This window comes from Anas acuta, chromosome 7, assembly GCF_963932015.1.
Source record: "Anas acuta chromosome 7, bAnaAcu1.1, whole genome shotgun sequence".
NCBI classification, from domain to species: domain Eukaryota; kingdom Metazoa; phylum Chordata; class Aves; order Anseriformes; family Anatidae; genus Anas; species Anas acuta.
The window spans coordinates 9,357,961-9,373,545 of NC_088985.1; the positions used below are offsets into that span (position 1 = coordinate 9,357,961).

General features: G+C 37.8%; 1 protein-coding gene across 12 annotated transcripts in view; it reads right to left on the reverse strand.

Moving 5' to 3' along the window:
- Positions 1 to 15,585, reverse strand: part of GRID1 (glutamate ionotropic receptor delta type subunit 1) — a 583,553-nt gene that overhangs the window by 5,341 nt on the left and 562,627 nt on the right. For 8 of the 12 annotated variants that reach the window (XM_068688379.1, XM_068688377.1, XM_068688380.1 and 5 more), the window contains 3 exons: positions 14,069 to 14,235; positions 12,495 to 12,735; positions 12,147 to 12,233 (listed from right to left, as the gene is read on the reverse strand). In XM_068688379.1, the coding sequence (XP_068544480.1) occupies positions 12,147 to 12,233; positions 12,495 to 12,735; positions 14,069 to 14,235 (495 nt within the window). Of the gene's footprint in view, positions 1 to 4,917; positions 12,239 to 12,494; positions 12,736 to 14,068; positions 14,236 to 15,585 lie in introns of those variants that run through there. The other 4 variants (XM_068688375.1, XM_068688374.1, XM_068688381.1 and 1 more) reach the window with 3 other exon arrangements.

The window sequence follows — 15,585 nt, forward strand, 5'->3', positions numbered from 1 at the left end:
ATTATAAACACAGGCTTATCCTTCTCCAGCTTAAGGAAAACAGCTACCCAAACATTGCTTCTGGTCAGGAAATTATCTTATTCATAAATACCAATTTAAATGTCATTCTTCCCCAATGAGTTTGAGTTCCGTAAGGGCAAATGAAGGGCATGTTTCTGATACATCCTAAGCACTTGATCCTGAGCGACAGGTTCAATGGTCTATGACTGACAGCAGGAGCATGCTGTGGCAAGTGTCTGCATGGATTTGAAGGATGCTTACCTGAATTATCTAAAAACGACTAGCTCTGCACAACAGTGACTGCAAGAAACTGTGACTCCCTATCAGAGCTAACTAAGTTTGGCTTTATCGTGCAGAGAGAAATTATGGTGAGATAAAAAAGCTGATAGGATGACTTAAAGTGTAATCACTGTATTTTCTGTTTTATTTTCTGTGACTTCTGACAGTGGGCTCTGAGAAAAGCGTGTGGGCAGTCACATTAAAAGAACGTGAAACTACTTGGGAGATTTGGAGTCAGTTAACCTCAGATTCTAGAGATTACAAGCAGATGAAGTAGTTTTAGCAGGGCCAAATGCACAGAGTGGATAGCTGGAGAAACTCAATGCTAGAACTATTCCAAAACTGTAATGAACCATGTCTGCACCCCACACATGCAAATTAAACCACAGCACACTAGAGGATAAGTATAAGACTGATGATCCTGACTCTAAATATCAAGCACAGATGTACACACACAAAAATAAAAATAAAAAAATTAGCCAATATGGGCAGGCAGGCACATACATGGAGGGACTACCATGAATGTGCAGATACCTCCCGGTCAGACGCACATAACTGTGCCAAATATTAAAAAAGCCTGTTAATGCAGTTCTTAATAAGGCTCAGGAGATATGCTGAAAATAATGCTTGAGATCTTTCAGAGCAATATAGTCTTAATCACCAATTACAGAACATTTCTGTTTTGTTTGGTTGTTTCTGTCCTGGGTGACAATATGAAGGATAATCTTTCAGTGAGTGGATGAAACCAAAGCAAAGAGAAATGTTAACAATGAGTTTCCATTCAGTGAAAGAACTATTTTAGAAAATTAGGCAATTTTGTAAGTAGGACTGGGGTTCAAAAGTTGAGTCAAGCCCCAGCCTCAGACAGACATCCCCTCTTGTGACCTTGGCCAGGTCAGAGGCCAGTCCCCTTCCCATCCATGTAGCAACACCTCTTAACCCATATGCATACGTGGAAGACACAAGCATCAGTGGTCATGAGAGACAGAATGATGGAAGGCACACATGTACCCAGCTACGCAGGAAGGAAGTTTCTGGGACACTTCCATGAACAGACAGGCAAACTGCATAACTGAAAAACAAAGCAGAGAAATAAAAGCAAAACGAGGAGGTCTCCCCTATTCTCTCAGCTCAGTATGGAAACTGACAGCTCCACCCAGCTCCCAGCCTCTGTCTGGTGTGGTTCAGACATCATTGACTCAAACATTTAGCTTGTTAAAGAGAAATGAAGAGGCAGCAGATCCCCATTTGTTTAAGAAGGCTTATTTTTAAATGCTGTATTCATAGAGGGTCATTATCACTGCTTTCAGCTGCAACTACTGCATATGTAGAACTGCTTTTTTTTTTTTTTTTTTCCGTGAGATTGCAACAAAGTGGCAAAACCAGACATAACTGGCTTGCTCAGGAAGAAAAAGCAGTGAAGATATAAGTAATAGATGTGCTGCAAAACAATGAAAACACAGTATGGTGTTATATAACACAAATAGCCCCTTTTTAATACAAATCTCTTTGCCATAGTCATTATTTTTCCAGATTCTGCAGTTGACAATGCAGTGAAACACAGACAGATGTGTAAACAGATGCAGCGATGATGTATGTTTGCTGTCATTAATTTAACACAGGCAACTGACCTAGTCAAACAGCACTTAATGTTACTTAAAATTTGCAGAGTGGTTTCTGAGTGTACTCTGCTAGATGCTGGTTTGACCATAACAATATCTTACGAGAAATAAGTACAGATGCACCTCAAGAGCCTACTTGAAAGCCTACTTTTATAAATAGGCCCAATTCTGCAATCAAGCTTCTGGTGGAAACAATACCATGTATTTTAAATAAGCAATTAAGTAAGCTATCATCCATAAAACAGCTGTTAGAAGAATGTATTGAGACCGACATTGGTTAAGGTCCAGTAGACTGTTACCCAATTGAAAGAAGAAAATAAATGAGTTTTGCAAAATATTAATTTCAATTGATGTGTAATCATCTTCAATGAAATAAAACTTCATTAAAAACTATGTAGAAGAGGTGCTCCTCCACCAGAGAGCAGAAATTCTGTTATGAAGAGACAGCAATATTCTTTCCCTGTGTGAAACCTGAAAAAAATAAATTAAGGAATACTACAAAGATGATGTAAATGTGATGGAAAAATCCTTCAGATACACCGCCAAATTTCACTCACACCTTCCCACAGCCAAAAAATACCTATAATTGGTAAAATTAAGAATCTATTAACAAAAAGCCAAAGACCAACAAAGCGGCAGTGACTCGCTACAGAACTGCTGTTGCAGCAAGGAGTTTCATGAAGTAGCCCACATCTTCCCACACTCACCTTGTCCCCCTTGCTCAGGGCAGCTTCATTTAACCCGCAGCCACATCTAGCCAGGGAACTAATTCTGAAGATGGTTATGACTGTCCCATAGTCTGGGCCTGTAAGCTTTAGTCAGGAGGGCAGTAAGTTCCCCACCAAAGCACATGATGCACACCAATTTAAACTAGCTGAACATCTTTTTTTTTCTTTTCTTTTCCTTTTCTTCCCCTTCAACTGCAACCTCATTATACAGCACAGTGTGAATAAATATGGAGGAAAGAGTACCAATGGCACATCTGTTACAAATTAGGTAGTGGCAGGTAGACCCCTAGTCTCTTTCAATGACCTGCTCCCACATTCGGTGTAATCCACAAGCTAAGTGCAATTACACAGAAATAGTGGCTAGTCCTCACAACCAGCAGTAGACTCAAACCCAGAAGGTAAGAGGCTGTGATATCATCCTCAATTGTTAATACAGAAGGGGACATTTAACATCATGCTGAAGTATTCAAGCTTTAAAGTCCTTACCAAACTTGGTTCACAAGCATTAGAAGCTGGTAACTACAAAGAAAATGAATGACTCGTTCACATTATACAGATGTTTCCACAGTTTTCATGAGGTTAAAAATAAATGGATATAAGAGAATGCACAGAAACATTTTTCAACACAAGCAGCAAAATGCAGTAGTGAATGAATGCTGTAAGCATGCCAATGTCTCTGCAAAGGAACTCTTTAGGAGAATGGACATGGGGAAACCTTTACTGTGTACACTCTGCATATATTAGAGTTACAGGCATTTACAACAACACAAAGATCAGGTTCAAGGGGACTTCCAGGGACAGGTAATGATGAGGAGAAAACTAGCAAGGATTCATCTGTGCAAGCATTTTCAACAACAAACCAATTATCTGTATGTTTATTATAAATTCTCACCATACTTCTGAGGCCCAGCCTCACATCATTGGCCATCTCCAGATAGAAAGGGAAAGGAAGATGTGGGGAGAAAAAGAAGGATCAAAACAGTGAGGCTAACAGTATATTTAATATTTCACTCTTTTTAGCAAACATATACTTGTTACTTGTTATACTTCTGGTTTGAAATAGCAAATTCTAGTCACTGCAACCAAACAGGATTGTCCTTGAAGATGGTGGTGGTTTCAGAATTCAACAATGACATCAGAAAATCACCCCACGAGATGACAGATTATTCTTTTACAAAGTAAAGATTAAGTTCACCAACATTCTGTTCCAAAACTCACTGAAAAATAAGGCGATTCTTTACATTCTTTTACACAACTTTTAAATTACTATCTAGTTCATAAAGGAAGTAATTTTTCACTCCACTGAGCCCAAAACAAAGCAGCGCTACCCTTTACCAGTCTAATTTATGCTACTGGAGCATCAGACATAACAGATTGGTCACCATCCTTCTTCACCATTCTAGCCTAGTCAAATCCAAATCTCAAAAATTCCCATTTTTCCTATCATGCCACAGTACCAGAGAGATGTGGCACAGGAGACACAAGAAGTTGCTTCTGCAACCCCCTTGGTGCCCAGCAACAGTTGCCTTACAAAGCCTCTCCTCCTCCACTTCAGCTACATAAAAGTCTTAGAAAACTATTACTCCTGACTATTGGTCATGTGTATTTTACTTTAAAACTATTTTTTTAAAGGTTTCTGCATTCCCATGGAGGGCAACTGCCCAAGCTCCTATTTCAATATGAGAAAATAAATGGACAAATCATTAGATAGCTCAGCATATTGAAAATCTGTCCAACGGTGTTCCAAAAGAGAACCCTCAGATAATGAATACTTCTGAAAAAAAAATACCACTTGTTATGTCGAGCAAAAAGATCTATTCTCCACGATAGTAGCACTTGGGTTTCTTTAATATTTTTCTAATACTGAGAACAGGAAACAGGCTATTTCGGGTATTATAAGAATGATTAATTTCAATGGACAAATAGATTTATAAATTGCCTGTTATTACTGTACAGTAAGTTACTAGCACTAATATTTTTCTTCTTCAAGAAGAAGCCAATAGCTTTTAAAGTAATCTGACCAAGTTTAAAATATGCTACCTGTCTGTCCTAAACAGATTTTGCTGCACAAAAACTATACATATCTCCAAAAGATCACTTCAGAACACATGTAAATTCCAGTTTATGCTTTAGACATGCTGGTTCCAAAGAAACTTAAGTTTAATCTTAACATCTAAGGTGAATGGAAATTTAAGCTGGGTGAGATCTTATTTAATTTATGTACACATTTAAAACAATTAGTTGGATCAATATCCAGGTCCCTTTACAAACAAACAAACAAACAAATCTTGAGGAAGCAGTCATATTTTATGTTTATTATTATTATTATTTTGATCTTTAACTGACTTTATTATTATTGAACATTCAAACCTCCTCAAGAAGCCAACTCTCCAATACCACTTCAGGCTGAGATAAAATATCAAACATTAGCTCTGTAAACATTGTGTGAAGAATCTAAAAGAATCTGACACATTAAGGCTCTGGTTCAGTAAAACACATAAGCTCATGAGTAACCACAGAAGTTCTCTGGGACAGGTCATATAAGTACTTGCTTAAGTTGCATTAAATTCATTACCAAACTGGGACTTTAAACAGGTTGTTTCTTTCTGAGTTCTCTGTATAGCAACATGCATTTTTTAAACTTATTTCTCTTCAGTTTTTCCTTTTATTTTTTTCTTAGGGTTTATACTAAGTAAGTCTAGATCATATCCTTAAGAATCCAATTTTTCTTATATGACTGACAGAAAAATTAAACAAAACACGAAAATCCCTTCCTTGCGCCTAGGGACATATGCTGGAACCAAACAAATGCTTGAATACTGCTGTGGGTGTTGGGAACCTGGGCCCAATGTCCTTAGTCATGGGGTAGACACATCACTTTTAATCCACTATGACCTTCACATAGATCTATGGTGATCAATAGCAAGACTTTATCGATTGCGTTGGATTCTGGATGAACACACTGCTTGTGTATTACAGAATATCTGCATCACCATTAGGGACCTCTAAGGAGAAAATCTTGTTTCTTCATTCATGTAAAAAGACAACACTGAATTGGTTAAGGTACACTTGAGTTCTTGTCAAGGCAATATAAATATCCTCTTTTTTTGGACTCTAACTGATACTTTGAGCTTGTACTTTGTCATCAAATAACATTAAATTTTGCATTCTGGAATGACTGATTCCTAATGCTACTTTGCTGATTTTAAAATGCCAGCTGAAGCTTTTCATTTTATTATATTCAAAGTTAGTTTGAAACTGAATTTATAGATGGCATTAAAATGCATTATTTTGCCAGTGTTTGCATTATTTATTTCCCCAAAAACACTTTATTTTTTTTTCTTAGAAAAGTAGAATACAATACAGTGGTACAAACAAATGATCACTTATATGCAACTGAGCAAAAAATGTACAAAGATTTCAGACATGTCATAAAAATACAGAAAAAATAATTTAAAAAAAGATAAAATATAGAAGACATGCAATGAATGGAAAATAAAACATCAGCTTGATGATCTCATGTTTCCTTTCACTCACAAAAGGAACCATCCCAGGGGAAATCAAATTGTCAGATAAAAAGATAACAAAGGAGACAATGTAAATGATGTGACAAAGAGAAAGACGAGGGTAGTGAAAATAGTGGTGAAGGCATAAGACTTTAATAATCAAAACCAACAATGCTGACACCATGCTGAAGGTATGGAAGCCTCAATTGCCATGGAATAATAGTAGGAGAATATAGTGCAGATCACAATTCTATGCTGTGACAAATTTTGATCCACTGGACTCGTATCTGTTAGCTCATATTTCCATTTCTGAGGTACACTGGGTTTCATATTCTTCTAATGCCAGAGGAAAGTCCTAGTGAGTAACATTCATGACTGCTAAAGCTGGAAGTATGGATTTTTGAGGTAGGCTGGAATTTGTGTATCATCAAACATGGGAGCAGGGGAATTTAAGGCAGACCATGTAAAGCTGCCATGGAAAGAGATAAAGTCTTTCTTTCATTCATCCTGAACACTGGCAGTATACTTGTGGCAATCTTCAGAGTAATTTTGCTACACCTCCCGCTATACTACAGAGCTAAAAAATATTGTGGAGTCTAAGCTTTTTGAGATTCAAAAATATTTAAAATAAATAGTCTTGGGAGTAGCCAATGTAATAGTAATGATAAGATGCTGTTACTAGTACACAAGTCTGTTCCCACTCCAGACAGTATTTGAATTGCTGCTGCCTTTTAATAATGTGAAAATAAAAAGTGAGAACAAAAGCAAAAAGATTATGTCAAACAAAATGATTTTGCAGAAGCAACAGCAGGTTAGGAAACGAAGCTGCAAAGATCACGATTGTTAATGAATTATAAACAGGACACAAGATATGAGGCAGTGGCTAGTAGCAAATGAGTACATGGAAAATGTTGTTATTCCTTATTCACTAAAAAAATAATAGTCTTCATGCACTACAAAATCACAAACACATTGGGTACAGCTGATGAAACACTCGCATTGCTAGGAGTAGCACAGTCTGGAGAAAATACATTTCTGATTTATAATATATATTTTCAGAGCTGAGAAAGAATCAAACCAAGAATTTCTTGAGATCATTCTAACATCATCTTTCAAGATCTGTATTAACAATATGTAAATCAATCTCATCCTTTATGAAAGATGCAACAAGTATCAATTCCCAGCAAAGATATTATCTTGTATAATATCCTAAAGTGACTAATTTTCTTTGATATGAGGTTGTCTGTTAATTTGTTTTTAGTGAATACATCTTGTGAAAAGTGAAAAATTCAACTTTTATTTCCATGAATAATATGATATATAATCTTTGCTTCTAAGTCTTTATTGTTTTGGAGTACAGTATGTGGGTGAACAAGGAGTGATTTCTTAATAGTTCTGAAGAGATCTCAGAGGTAATAAACTTCAAGGGGAACTGTACATTGCAATAAGACATAGCTGATAAATCACAAAGGATGCTTCTGAGTCCGTTGCTGTAAGCAGCTATACTGGATCAAAACAACAATGAACGTTTGAAAACCGTCCATCAAATGAAATAAAAGATAGGAACAACGTGATGATGTGGTGAAGGTTTTGGCAGTTAAATGATGCAAATTACATCAGAGTTTACTGAGATCATGAAATAAATGCATGGGACTAAAAGATATAGAAATACAGAGATAATTAAAGCTTGACATTTTTATGCTACTGGGTTTCAATAACTGTGTGATTGTTCAGCTATCCAGAAGGGGCGTAGAGCAGAGTGACTGAACAGATATTCCAATGTTAATTTTCAATTTTCATTTTACAATTCTCCAGATCTCTCAAGTCTATCAGAGTCTAAAGATTAGGTATTGCAGACTGTGAAAACTTGAGATTTTAACAATAAATATATGAGCTGACTAAATTTCACAGTGAGTATAGGATGGCTGAGCATTAACAGTAATTATGAAAAGGTGATAATAATTTCTATAAAATCTAATTTGAAAAAGATAACCAAATGTAGATCTTCCTGAATGAGAAAGTAATAAGGGCACTTAAACACTACCAAATCTTTCCAAATTTAATAGATGACAAACTTGAACCTTAAAAGATGAACTTGGCATGGTCTTGCAGCCATACAATTTTCCTGATATTGTTGGAGCTAATCTTTCTGTTGTTAATCTGATTTGATAAGGAAGCATTAGAAAGGATCACATTATGATTTTCACATAAGAAATCATTAGAAGCGTTTTTACAAATCGACTTCAAATAGAATCAGAATATCCTGTATCTACATCCTGAAAGGAAAAACAAAAACAAACTAACAAAAATACCAACCCAGTCTTCACTCTTGAAGCAATAAATTTCACTATTGATTGCATGACAGAATTGTGAACCAAATGCAATTGAGTGTTTTGGGAAAATAAAGTCCATCTTTCCTAGAAGTTCATCTTAATGAACAGACTTAATGGGTTGAAACTATACTTAACTTATTTAATTTTGAGGAGAGCTAAAATATATATATATATAACGCCAATACAATCTATATTTGTAAAGTCCAAGATATGCTGTCAGGATTCAAAAGAAAACTCCCCCAGTTACATAGTTGACACTGCATTTTTTACACTCACTGTAATTAAGAGTTGAGATTTATACCACACAGACCTCTGAGTCCTTGAACATCTCAGTGTATTGGCTCAGGATCATCTCTACAAAAGCCATAGGAATACAAAGAGGAACAGAAAACCCTAGGAACTGGCAAATATCATCACCTTAATGTCAGCTGAAAACATTTGTCCAATGATAACGAAAGTTTTGCACATTCTTTTGGCTACAGGCTTCATGCTGACCCTCAACAGACAAAATTATAGTCTCTAAAATGCTCTCTTTCACTCCAGCAAGCTGCATAGCCACGCAACCCTGCCATGAATCTGTCAGAGTGGTTGAATATTCATCTTCCCAATATCTCTGTTTTTTTGAATTGGCCCCAGCTGGCATGACAGAACCAACGTGTGGGTCAAGCCAAAAGCAGGAACTTATAAAATGGCTCTGCAAGTTATGATGACCCCTCATTCAAACCTGAATCCAATTTTCTACAGTTGATTTACAAAGCTCCTAACAGCATAAGGGTCACAGTAGTCTCTGACTGCTTCCTTTTCTTTATGATGGCTATTGCAGAGAATGCTATTCTTTTTCTGCATGAGGTGACTACCAAAGCCAAAGTACAATTTTGGTCTGCAAAAGTATTGGCCCCTTCTGTGACCTTCAGAGGCTCTGCTCTTCACAGAAGAAAATGGTCAGGAGAAATTCTAATTTCCACAATTTTTAGGTGATATAACAATACTTATTTTTTTTCCACAGCCTTACCAAAAGAAGCAGAAGAAAAATAAAGTCAGCAGCACGGCTTAAGTTGGCAGCTGTTACTGAACTAACGACTTGGATGGAGCATCAGATGCTGAAAACAGGCAGATTTTAATGATATGTATGTGCTATTCATGTTGTAGCTTTGTTATTATGGCCACCACTGTAGAAATGTTGGATAATACATGTATGTAGTTACAGAAAAGAGATATCCCTAAATACAGTACTCCTTGAAATAAAATCCTCTTTTTCCTTTTAGTCCCCACAGCTCAGTTACTGTTCCTGACTTGTAGCTTGAGCAGAGGAGTTCCTGGACCCATCCTTTCCAAAGTTTTGAAACTTATTTCCCTTAAATAAATTGAAAATCTTCATCCAATTTGCATATCGTCATCTCTTCTAAAACTTGGTTCCTATCTTGATTACAGTAGCTATCAGGAATCCCACTTCAGTCCCTCCTCATGACTAACTAAATATCTCTGCTAACTAATCTACTAAGAAATGTTTGCTACATCCTTTCACTAATTTATTAAAATGTATTTTAAGGTCACCATTCTCTCCAGCTAGTCTGACCTATTCCAGAGATGCTTTTAGCCTCCTGCATTTCTCTGCACCAGCCTGTCCTCTTTCAGGACCACTCATGATGTACAACCCTGTCTGCCCCTTAAGCCATCCTGATGCTTTCTCCTCCATCTGCTTGAACTTGTGAACCCTCATCCCTGGTGCCCTTTTGTCTGGAACGCTTACTTTCTCTTTCAGCTTTAACACCTACTTGTCCCGGGACTCCCACCGACTTTGTTCCCTCTCTCTCAGCAGCACCCACAAGACCAGCCTTTCCTGAGCCTGTTCACTTGTGTTGTGCCTGACTTCAACTTGTCCTGCTTAACCCTAGACCAGCTATGCTCTATGGGCAGGCTCATTCCCACACACATGATCTTCCTGAGTACAGCTTTACCATATGGGTAACTGTAGTACACTTTACAAGAGGGAAACTTGAAAATATTTTACCGTTCATCATGAAAACTGCAAAAGAGGATGTGAGGAGCAGCCTCCAGCACACTGTAGGGAAGGGGAAAGCGGAGGGGAGTGGGGAGGGGAGAAAAGACAGTATTTTAGGTGATAAGAGGGGTGGGGAAGGCATACAGGGATCTGTAATAATCTCTGTAACAGATTTAAAAAAAAAAAAAAAGAGAGAGAGAGAAAAAAAGAGAAATGAAGGAGATGGGAATAAAGAAAACATTTAAAGTCAGGAAGACAGATCCTTCCTTAGAGATGGAAATTAAGTGTTTAAAACTCCTTACAATAAAAATGGCTGATTTTTTTTTCACCCTACCTGTATGAAATCCTGCCTCTGGGGCATATCCTCATCTCACTCCACAAAAATGTGCAAAGGTGTGTCCCTGAGTGCTGAAAGGAGAATGCACTCCAGACTGTGGCAAGACAAATACTTGTGTACATGTAACGTTAGGACACTTTAGACAAGGTCCCTGCCCCTTTCCCTGCTGGGCTTTCACAGTGGTAACTAAATAGTCTACTGCTAAGGTTTAGGCCTTAGTAATGCTAATGTGGAGTGAATTCTACAAAGCAGCAGGGCAAAATGCTACAGTATTTAACCAAAGAACAATTAAATGTGCACTTACGTTCATTTGAAAGCTTATTTACAAGCAAGACTGCCTACTTGTGCTCTCTCTGTGGCTGCTTTTGGAGAGCTACATTGTGCAACATGGTGACATGCTTCCTTTTAATCAAAATTTCTCTTTTGCTATTATACGCCGTGGAGCCACAGGCGAGTGACTTTGCAGCTTTGTCCCACAAACACGATATAGATGTTTATCACTGACACTTGATGGATGAATTCAAATGGGAGAAGCAGGAACTCGGAGGAATGGAATCTTACTGATAAATATTTCACAACATTACAGACTGCAACATATATCTTCAGATCCCATTTGGCAGAATTGCTTACAGGTGATAGGTACGTCAATTATTGTAATACTCCTGGCAATCTGAGAAACATAGATTGGAATTGATGGGCTATGTACTATTTTCCAGCTGTAGTGCAGCTCACTGCTATTATTAAGTTGTAACAAACATCTGTTCCAAGATGAAAGCACCTACAAATGCCTCTGTTTCAGAAATTACAAAAGGTTAGTTTGTTAAACATTTAATCTATGTAAACAAATACAGGCTTCATGCAAAACAGATCTGAGTATGGACTGATTATTCTATCATAGCGTTGCTAACTATTACTTGCTACCATGGCAAAACATGTCAAAAACAAGAAATTCTCAGATGTATATTCCTACATAAAATGTCATATGAAAATCAGTTTACTCAGAGGCCCCTAGGTTTAGAAATAAAATTGATTTCAAAAGAAAGGAAGCATTTAAACTGTGTCATGGCAATATGGCTTATTCAGTAATAACTAGATGGTTTATTTTTAATTGCTTATGTACTTCTTCAAACTTAGCCTAGGTCAGCCATGAAGGAAAATGAATACCAGCTGCTGGCAGCTGTATAGCCTGTGCAAGCTGGACACAGTTCTCACAGCCAGTGGATGGGGTCTTAGATCAGAGAAAACATCACCACAGTTGGCACGACTGGGTGCCCATGACTGGCCTCCCTGTCACTCACAGCAGAGTGGCCGAGGGCATGTTTCTGAACTACTCTCTTACCCCTAAAGGTGGTCTCTCCAGGTCAGGGTTGAGGCACATTGGTGAGGCAATGTGGGGAAGTTTGCACTGCTGCTGCCCATGCTGTATCTGCTCTATAAATAAATAGAGGACTTTAGTCTCCAGGGCTGTCAGTTTGGCACCTTCCATGTGCACAAAAGACATGTTGTGGTTTCTTGTTTGTTTAGAAACAACCACCCAAAAAGTTATATGCAAAGCTTAGTATGGCGAATCAAAATAAATCAGATTTATTGTATGAGAGCACCTAAAATCCCATGCCTTCCACTTGCTCTCTCTTTTGTGTTTTCTACTTCTAATCTTTTAATTGTGGTAAGAATAAAAGTTATGGACCTCTTTCGGAGTTTCTTGATGACAACGGTTGCTGTTCCACCACAACTCCAATGCTGCCACCAAGCAGGCAAGAAGAAGGCCTATTGCTAAAATGCAGAAAACGCCTGCAAAACTGTGCAGCTTGAGTGCCTTCCCATCTGTCTGTGCATTGGTGTGGCTATTCAGATCACAACGCCCCATACGTGGCCACCATTTCTGTTTAAGAACATCCAAATCTCCACTTTCTTGCAACTCCAAGATCCTGCAGAAATTTGAAAACACAAGCATTAAATTCAATGACAATTTTTCTACATCTTTCCATTATTTTCCTCTTACATGTACTTCCCCACAGTTCAGAAGTTTCTTGCCATCCACCACCCCCATGTAGGATTCATCTGAAACTCTGCCATATAGAGTATCTTTCTAGTCACAGCAGCAGGTAAACTTTACTAGGTAACTAGAAAAGGGATTTTCAGAAATTCCATTGCAGTGCAAGAAGCATTCCCAAGGGAAATCACCATATTCCAGTTAGTCATGGCTGATCTGTTTACATTCAGCTGCAACAGCTGGTCCTACTAGTGAAATATGCAGCCCACTCCACTGCTGCTCTCCCACAATAATTTCAAAATCATATGAGACTAAACATGCTACTATTTGTGCACCACTTAATACAAATCTGTTTAAGCACCAACCAACTCATTTACTTCAGCAAATGTGGCTTATTCAAAAGGATTTTACTCCAATGCTGTTACTTCATGCTAGAATTACTGTGTTAACAGTTGCTAATTAATCATTGTTTTGCCTCTTGTGAAGTGTCCCTTCTCTCCATGAATGATTCATTTTGGATTTGGTTTGATAACTGTTTTTACTGTTTACTAACAACCATTTCTCTTGAGGCAGCTTTCTTTTTTGTTACACAGCTGGAGCTGGACTCCTTCTAAAGAATGAGCAAGATGGGGAAATCTTGTGCCAGTTTCCCACCTGGAGAAGTGCTCACCTTCTGCTAAGACCACATGCAACTGCACAACGGCATGTCTTCCTTTCAGTGTACATGCTGACATGAAAAAGACACTCACAACTGATAGCTCAGAGATCACTGAAATGCCACAGGTATCATAAGTCCTGGCAGTCCCATGCAATACTCAACAATTCTTGTTTTCCTGTACTATTGTGAGGCTGCAACCTGTCTCTCCACCCTGAAGGATAAACTGAGACATTATTACTTGCTTGCTGCATGAAATACATTGCTTCATAGCCTGAAAACACAGTAGGAATCCAAAATCTCTCTTTTATCTTTCCCCTAGATCATACAGAGCTCTAGGGACATCGGTCCTTTTTCTGCCAGGGCCAGTGCTGCCTGGAGGTGTGAGGTCACACACACCATCTCCAGTCCTTTCCTCTCTAAGCAGATGCACATGGAGCAGAAGTAGCAGCTTTGCTGAAGCCTGAATTCATAACCTTTCTGCTGTCACAGAAGGAAGAGAATTAGGTTTATTCAATAAATGGTCAATGCCAACACTGAAGTGAACTGCCAATGGGATTGCCACGCTGGCATTAGAAAAGAATCATATAAAACAAGCTTTGTTTTGGTTTACCTCTGGGAAAAAAGATCTCTGTAGGGGCTTCCATGCTGGAGTGCAATTCCGTATCCTTTGCTGCTGATGCTGTTTCCAATGACCGTCACAGAGCATTCATCATCTGTCAGTGCAGCATATTCCACCACTGTAACATCCCACAGAAAAGCATAGTTTCCTTTCTTTGCCTGTAAATACATCATGAACACAACAAGATATAAACTAAACTACATTTCTAGGTATGAAAAAAAAAAAAGGCAAATACATAAACCCTTAGCTTGTAATTACTCTGTGCTGGTATTTCATTAAGATCACAGTTTATCTGTAGACCTCCAACATCTTATTATGTTTCTAACACTCTTCCATCCCAGCCTTACTTCACCTATGCTTTTCCCAGCAGTACCTCCTCTGCTTCAAAACTGCCTAATATGTCTTCCATTTTTAATAGAGAGAGCGCATGGGATGATGTAGTCAACTGTAAGTGTAGGAAAGGCTTACATAACAGATAATTAATTATAAATCAAAGCCATTGCTGTAACTGATGAGATCTGATGTATGTTTTGTAGGAAACATGGATTAGCAAGAGTGGGACCAGTTCCATACATTTATGTAACTAGACAGGTACAGGATGAGCATGAAGTGGTGTCTCCTAATCATCCCAGTCACCAAAACAAGAATTTTACAGATTCTCTCAAGTAAATGTGTAAGTAAAAGAAGTGTCCTCCAAGAGCTATGTCAGTCCTGGAACAAAAAAGCATGCTCTGAGCTTAAAAATAAAGTTCCCTCTTTTCTTCACAAGAAGAATCACCAGCATCTTCTATTAGCTCACTTTTGGGACAAATCTTGTTCTATTTTAGCACACACCCATGCAGATGTCCTTAAAGTTAGCCTTAATTGGGATTCATGCCAATGCCTGCACGTAGTGCATATAATGAATGTAAATCACCTTGCTTAACATAAGATGTAAGAAAAGTCTCTAGATAGGGATTCAGTAAGAGAAAAAAATCATCATTTTGTTTGGTTAAAGTAATCATTGGTTTCCTAATAAATTTAACTGTTATGTTTTTAAGTCTCTAGTGAACCTGTAGAGCACAATGGAGCAGATGGGCTGGAGTGTCTAATGCAAATACATGAATAATCACAAGTGCAGACTTCCAAGATATTAAAAAAAGCACTAACACGCACATATACACACACACACATACACGCAAAACACCTTTGGGTAATTTCAGATTTTTCTTTCTTTAGGTCAAATCAAAGCAAGATGGGAAGCTGTAAATATTCCTATATTTTTTCATGGAAACTGAATCGCCAAGTTTCCCTAGCCAATGGCGGCAGTGCTGACATTCTTCCATGTATTTTCCATTTTGTGTAAGCTCAGTTTTGAATCATACCTGTAAGCCTATAAGACTCCCTTAGATCTTTTATTATGCCAAATTCCTCAGTTGAGCAATTAAGCTAATTTTATTTCACCATCCTTTAATATAAACCATAGCTTTCTCAAGTCCTTGACAGTTGTTTAAACATGACAATAAATC